General features: G+C 36.0%; 1 protein-coding gene across 1 annotated transcript; it reads left to right on the forward strand.

The window, feature by feature from the left end:
• The first annotated feature begins 3,808 nt into the window (after nucleotides 1-3,808).
• On the forward strand, nucleotides 3,809-7,693 carry LOC111016233 (Leucine-rich repeat protein kinase family protein). Its single transcript, XM_022291543.2, has 2 exons — nucleotides 3,809-6,158; nucleotides 6,936-7,693. The coding sequence occupies exons 1-2, from the start codon at nucleotides 3,899-3,901 to the stop codon at nucleotides 7,448-7,450; spliced, it is 2,775 nt and encodes a 924-aa protein (XP_022147235.2). The 5' UTR covers nucleotides 3,809-3,898; the 3' UTR covers nucleotides 7,451-7,693.
• The last annotated feature ends 399 nt before the right edge of the window (nucleotides 7,694-8,092 follow it).

An 8,092-nucleotide genomic window follows, 5' to 3' on the forward strand; every position in this document is an offset into this window, starting at 1 on the left:
CTGTTTCCGTGCCTCTCCTCCTTCCCCCCCTAAACTGATTAGAAAAGAAAAAAGCCCCGCTTCCATTGGGGCCCCTCTCTGATAAGGAAATACATCTTTGGTATCGTCAAACCTACAATATAACCGTTATGAGCGGTACGTTTCAACCAATTAAACTATAAGCCCCTACGGATCTCTACATGCAATTCGCTCACTTCGGGAAGAGCGGACGGAAAGAGGAGGCCTTTGCTTTATTTGCTTCTTCCTCTTCCTTTAATGAAAAATGAACAATTGGAAAAACGCCAATCTTTGAGAATTTTGTCAGCATCTAATTGTTTTCAAATGGATCAAATAATATTTACAAAATTTAGTTTTTGTCTAAGAATTGTTTACAAAAGAAAAAACTCTTAATATATATTATAAAATAGTATGAAAATCAAAAAGACTTTAGAGAGAAACAACAGATATTAAAGACTTTTTTTCTAATTAAAATTATGTGAGTTTATTTTAGCATTACAGTGATATATTTGTGCATTAATTAGACTTTAAGGTACAAAACTTATTTTCATTCAAATTAATGAGTTTGGAGAGATTTTTAACTTACTAATAATCCTAACTTCTAAATTTAAGGTTAAATTTGGTGAAATAGAAAATTTACAGTAGAATTTATATATCTTTCTAAGTGAACATAGTTCAACAATAATTGATATATATTTTCAATCTGTCGAGAGTTCCATCACTGCCTCATGTTCAACTAATATATATATATATAATATCTTTTTTTTCCAAAAGAATAAACATATTTCTAAAAGAATGTGTCTAAATTTATTGATAGTCACTCACCCAAATATTAAAATCAGGTTTCTCATTTCATTTAGATTAAATAATTGATTACCCAAGATTAGTCTATGAAGCCTCACTAATAAAAAGAAATAAAAAATAAAAAAACACACATTGTGAGGTAGAAAAATAGAGTTCAAACTCTAGCAAGTGACACGTAGTCGTTTTCACATTATTTTAGATCAGATTTTTTGGCTGACATTTGACCATAAAGCTGCCACTTTTGCCTCTTCATTTTCCGTATAAATTTCTCCAACGGGTAAATGAAATTAGGTCAAATTACCAGATTTCTAAGACGCGTAAATAAAGTAGGTTAAATTATAAATTTCATCAATCTAATTTTAATTTGGTATCATAATTTTAAAAGTTTCGCTTTATTTCAATTTGGTTATTATAGTTGTATTTTAAACCTTTTAATTTAGTCTCTACCGTTTAATCAAACGTCACAAATCATCTTTATTGTTACCATGGTGACATTTTTTATAACGTGACAATGAGTTCGTGTTTTCTATTTGGCTAATTATATGTTCCTCGTTGTACGAGACTTTAGAGTTAAGTAAAATATAGAAGAATATATACGAGACTTTTGAGCACATACAAGATAATTTTAGGGATCGTAGGTTTAATCAAACCATAGAGATCAAATTAAAATTTTAAAAAGTATAGGAACCAAACTGATACAAATCTCAAATCATATGGCCACTAAATTGAATTTCTTTTTTTTTTTTTTAAACACACTAAATTGAAAATTTTAACTATGCCTAAACTATGTAGACCAAATTTGTAACTTTAAAAAGATAATTATACCAAAGTTTTCAACCATCGTTACAAGTTATTTGTAAGGCTAAAGTTGACAAACCAACTTCTTTAATGTAACCTTTACTGGGGACATGATATCTATGTCCTAGAATTAAAGGTTTGAATTCCTACTCCAACGTTATTGAATTACAAGAAAAAGTCGTATTGGTCGAAAAATATGAAGTTAAGTTATTTGGCTAATTAGTGGTTGAATATTTGTTACTTGTTACCAATTATCATGGACATAGGGTAAATTCTATAAAAAAGTAAAAGGATAGAAACTAATTGGTTAAAACAACATTAACTAACCAAGAAAATAGATTGAATAAAGCTAGTCATCTTGAAAATATCTCTTGTATTTTACAATATATAATAGAAACTAAGGTTAAAAGTATTTCTATAAATATAACTAATCAAGAAAATTCTTTTGAATAAAACTAAGTGTATATATATATGTGTGTGTACGGTTGACGGTGAGTTTTGGAGAGGTCTACGTGTCTTTTGGAAGGGGCGTCTTTGGACGAACAAACCTGCAACAACGATCCTCGACACCGATGCGATGTCCTACCTTGGAGACTCTGACGATCAAGTTAGTAATCAAAGTAAAAGTAGCAGATAACACTTTAAGGAATTAGTGATAGATCATGGTGGTGGTTGTGGTTCTTCCCTTTTGTAGGTGTCCATGGCTGACTAGGGAGGAAGCATTGCATAGGGTACAACGATGTTGTTCATCGAACAGGGTGCAAAACAGTCAGGCAACGACATTCTAGGTGCACGACAAGCGCTCCGCCACTTGCCAATCTATCCTTTATGCAGACTATCATTTGCACGGTGCGACGCGTCCCCTGTATCGCATAGCAAGTGTGCAGCCTTCGTTTTCCTCACTCGTACGATTCGCATCTTCGATAACCTCACTTCCAACTGTCACTCCTCAAATCCTCACACAAAACGTCATCAGACTTAGATTTCTCCCTCAACAAATATATATATATACACAGATATATATATACGTGTGTGTGAATAAATAGTATTCAACTTTTTCAAAATAATAGGACTGTTTGATGGGGGAAGGAAAATACTGTTTTCAGAAAATAAAAAAAAAGGTAAATTATTGAGCTTCAGCTTCCCAATTATTAATAGACAAGAATATTAAATCCCTACTGAGCAGTACAGAAGTTTGTTTCTTGCTTTTCCCCCTTAAAAATTTGGCAACTATTTATTACCTAAAAAAAATTTCTCTCGTTTTTTTGTTTTTTCTCTCTCTAAATTTAATAATGAGCAGTAAGAATCTTCCACAATCAAATTATCCAGAAAATATTTTTTGACACATAATAAGAGAATGAAAATACTTTTTCTTGCATACCATTCAACTTTTTAGAAAAATGTATAAAAAAGAGATATTTTTCATTTTTCTTTCATTTTAAAGAATTTAGTAGTGGCAGTAGAAATGGAATAGACCGTTAGAGCCGCCACAAAAATTTTTAATCCCTACCCAGCATAAAAAAAAAAATCATCCTATCTACCACCATTAAAAATATTTATAAATTTTAAATGATAGTTAGTAAGGAGCAAGGTTTTAAATATCAACATCGAATTCTCAATTTGAAGAAAATATCAATAAAAATACGATAAAATGTCTAAAATTAGAAAAATTAGAAAATCATAAAAAATATTTAAGTTAACAATAAACATTTTTCTATTTCTTTTTTTGAGTTAAAAACATTTTTCTATTTCTAAATAAGTTAAAAAAGATTAATATTAATATTATGGATATATTAGTAACTTTTTATTGATATTTTTCATACTTTTATCTATTTTTTTGTACGATTACGAAAATGTCGATTTATTTCTCGTATCAATGTCGAATCCATGGATTTATAAACATATAATTGTTTATATGGATATTTAATATCATCGTCCCATGTGATAGTATAAATTTGTAATTTATGAATTTTTTTTCTTTTTATAAAATTTTAATTTTTATATTTTACTTGTATTTTGTAAAAGGGTATAAATTTTTTTTTTTCCAATAAAAAAGATAGCTGAAGATATATATATTCAGCTGTGGAGTTGAGAGTTTGAATTTTTGAATTTAACTTGACTAGAAAAATAAATTTATTTTATTATTTTATATTAATTTTATTATTTTTTCTCTTGTAATTTTAACAAAAACCGATCCCCGGCCAGCTGCTCTAACCAGCGGCTGTGGCCTCTTCAAGTCTCTGCAACTACACATTCATTAACTTCATCTTCTTCATCCTCTCTCTCTATCCTCTCTCCAATGGGTCCCCTCATTTTCTCTCTCCTCCTTCTCCGCCTCCTCTCCCTCGCCGCCGCCGACGACGCCGCCGTGATGCAGAAGCTCGCCGCCGCCGTCACCCCCACTCCCGCCGGCTGGACCACCTCCAACTCCTTCTGCTCCTGGAAAGAAATCCGCTGCGACTCCTCCAACCGCGTCACCTCCATCAATCTCGCCGGAAAATCCCTCTCCGGCGTCCTCCCCGGCGATCTGAACTCCCTCTCCCAGCTCTCCGCCGTCTCCCTCCAACGCAACTCCTTCTCCGGCCCACTCCCCTCCTTCGCCAACCTCTCCCTCCTCCAAACCCTCTATCTCGACAACAACAATTTCTCCTCTGTTCCCTCCGCCGCCTTCCGCGGCCTCTCCAGTCTCCAGATTCTCAGCCTCACCCAGAATCTCAACCTCCAGCCCTGGACCATTCCGGCCGACTTGACTCAGGCCTCTAGTTTGGTCAGTTTGTACGCCGCGAGTGCCAACATTGTTGGGTCGTTGCCGGATTTCTTCGATTCGTTCCCCAGTTTGCAGGAGCTTCGTCTTTCTTACAACAATTTGACTGGGGTTTTGCCCAAATCGCTCGCCGGATCTGTGATTCGAAGCCTTTGGTTGAACAATCAGGTAAATGGGTTTTCCGGTGGGATTGATTTGTTGGGTTCTATGACCCAGTTGACTCAGGTTTGGCTCCAGAAGAATCAGTTTACTGGCCAGATTCCGGATCTTTCCAAATGTGAGGCTCTTTTTGATCTTCAGCTTCGTGACAATCAGTTCACTGGGATTGTTCCTCCTTCGCTTATGCAGCTCTCAAGTCTGCTCAATGTTTCTCTGGACAACAATAAGCTTCAGGGGCCGTTGCCGGTGTTTGATTCCAGAGTTTCTGCTTCGTTTAGTAGCGTTAATAGGTTCTGCAGGACGACGCCCGGGGCGTGCGATCCTCAGGTTTCTGTGCTGCTTGCGGTTGCCGGGGGTTTCGGCTACCCGATTTCACTGGCGGATGCTTGGGAAGGGGATGATGCTTGCAACAATTGGAGCTTTGTTGTTTGTACTGAGGGGAAGGTTACTAATGTTAACTTTGGGAAGCAGCATTTGGTGGGGATGATCTCCCCTGCGTTTGCTAATTTGACGAGTTTGAAGAATTTGTATTTGAACGATAATAACTTGACTGGGGAGATACCCGAGAGCTTGACGACGTTGTCGCAGCTTCAAACCCTCGATGTTTCTAACAACAATCTCAGTGGAGAGATACCGAAGTTTGCTGCATCAGTTAAGTTGAACACGAAGGGTAATCCGTTGCTTGGGACGAGCTTGAGCCCAGGAAATGGAGGAGGTGATGGTGGAGCTGGGAGTGGCAAGTCTGATTCCAATGGCACCATCCCAGATGGGACTCCTTCAAGATCTTCCAAGGGATCTTCTGTTTCAGCTGGTTTGATTGTTGGTGTTGTTGTTGCAGTTGTTGTTTTTGTTGCTGTCTTACTGTTTGTTGTCTTCAAATGTTATGTAAGCAATCGGCATAAGAAGTTTGGGAAAGTAAACAATCCCGAAAGCGGTAAGGAGATTGCGAAGAGCGATGCAGGGAGTGGCTTGAACGGGTACGCTGGAGTTCCAAGTGAACTGCAGAGCCAGAGCAGTGAGGATCTTAACAGCGAATTCCACGTCTTCGAGGGTGGAAATGTGGCAATATCCATACAAGTTTTGAGGCAGGTCACAAACAATTTCAGCGAGGATAATGTGTTGGGCAGGGGAGGATTTGGAATTGTTTACAAAGGAGAGCTACATGATGGTACTAAAATTGCTGTGAAGAGGATGGAATCGGGGGCGGTGGGCACGAAAGGAATGAATGAGTTTCAAGCCGAAATCGCTGTTCTAACCAAAGTTAGGCATCGACATTTGGTCGCGCTTTTGGGTTCTTGCATCAATGGCAATGAGAGGCTATTGGTGTATGAGTATATGCCTCAAGGGACATTGACACAACATTTATTTGACTGGCAAGAGTATGGCTATCCTCCTCTTACTTGGAAACAGAGAATTACAATTGCATTGGATGTGGCAAGAGGAGTAGAATATCTACACAGCTTAGCTCAACAAAGTTTCATTCACCGAGATTTGAAGCCTTCGAATATACTTCTCGGCGACGACATGAGAGCTAAGGTCGCTGATTTTGGTTTGGTTAGAAATGCGCCCGATGGGAAATATTCTGTTGAGACTCGATTGGCGGGAACGTTTGGCTATCTTGCGCCCGAATACGCAGGTAAACAAAGCCTCCAATCTTCCATATTGCCTAATGACTCAAGTTTATTACTATAGAGGTTGTTTATTTAGCAAGCATGGTTTCAAAATAGGTAATGAGTTCAATTCCTTGCAACTTTTTTAAAGTTAATAGTCTTATCGCTTAAGCTTCGGGGTTTAGCTGAGAAATGAACTTAATTCTATTTCAACTATTTGGAAGTTAAAAGGTGGTTTTATGACCATTGGAGAACGACGTGTCGTTTGATAACCATTTCATTTTTAGTTTTCTGTTTTAAAAAATTATACTTGTTTTTGTAAAATTTTATTGATAAGATTTTCATCCCTCCTCGAAAAATAACATATTTGAATTCTTAGCCCAAATTTAAAAAGCAAAAAAACAAGTTTTTGAAAACTAATTTTTTTTTTCTTTTCAAAATTTAGCCTTGATTTTGAAAATGTTTATGAAAACTATTAACAAAACAAATGAACACATCGGTGAAAGTAATATATTTCTAAGCTTAATTTTTAAAAATAGAAAATGAAAAACGAAAGGGTTATCAAACAAGGTCTACATTTTTCTACATTTTTAGGAGTACAAAGTGTAATTACATTGTCATAGGCATTCTTACACATTTTCAAGCATCTAATTCTCATTTTGGATGATCAACAAACAACTACAGGAACTAAACTTTTATTTGTGACTTTGCATTTCACTCAGATTAGTTTTAATGGATTACAATTTAGAACTATTTGTTTCATCAGAAGTATTTACCAACCTCATCTTTAATCTTTCTGATAGCAACTGGAAGAGTCACGACAAAAGTCGATGTCTATGCATTTGGAGTAGTTTTGATGGAAATCATTACGGGTCGAAAAGCTCTGGACGACACCATGCCAGATGAGCAATCTCATTTGGTCACATGGTTCCGAAGGGTCTTGACCAACAAAGAAAACATCCCAAAGGCGATTGATCAAGCTCTCAACCCCGACGAGGAGACCATGGAGAGCATATACAAGGTGGCCGAGTTGGCAGGTCATTGCACAGCTCGAGAGCCTCACCAGAGACCAGACATGGGCCACGCTGTGAATATCCTCGGCCCTCTCGTGGAGCAATGGAAACCTTCGAGCCAACACGAGGAAGAAACGTACGGGATCGATTTGCACATGAGCCTACCTCAGGCTCTTCAAAGATGGCAAGCCAGTGAAGGAACATCGACAATGTTCAATGACATATCTTACTCGCAAACCAATACGAGCATCCCTTCGAAACCCTCCGGATTTGCAGACACTTTTGACTCCATGGATTGCAGATGATAGAAAGAAAAAGGAAACCAAAAAAATCTTCAAAAGGCAAGAAAAAAAGGTTACTAAAGAGCTGTTTGATTTAGTTGTGGGTCACTTTTTTTTCCTTCTTTTGATGCATAATTGATTTATCTATTTGTTTGCTTCATTCTTTTATTAATGCTAACTATGGAATTTTGCTGCATGGTTATGGATTTCTTAGCCATTTGAATTTGTATGATAAATATATATATATAAACAAAATTTAACTCTTCAGCTTCAATAATCTATCTACTGTCTAAACATATTAAACATAGTTCAATTGGTTAAAACATTTATTTACGATCAAAAAATCGTGAGTTTAAATCTTCACTCTCGTATATTACACTAAGAAAAACAAAATAATAATCGTATCTACTAAATCTCATTTAAATTTGAAATTTTTTAACTACATCTATGATTGTAACTTAGTTAATTTTTATGACTAATTATTTTAATTTTTAAAGTTCAACACGTGTGGAGTAGGGATTCAAACATCTTACTTTTTTTTGATAAATAATTATATACCTTAATCAGTTGAACTATGTTTGGTTGACATTTCATGGTAAACAATGTTTATTAAATGATGACATCACATCAAATCTTTATAAATGTTGGCTAATTTGACACGACATA

This window comes from Momordica charantia (assembly GCF_013281855.1).
Source record: "Momordica charantia cultivar OHB3-1 chromosome 7 unlocalized genomic scaffold, Mcharantia_2.0 BLBB01000007.1, whole genome shotgun sequence".
Taxonomy (NCBI): Eukaryota; Viridiplantae; Streptophyta; class Magnoliopsida; order Cucurbitales; family Cucurbitaceae; genus Momordica; species Momordica charantia.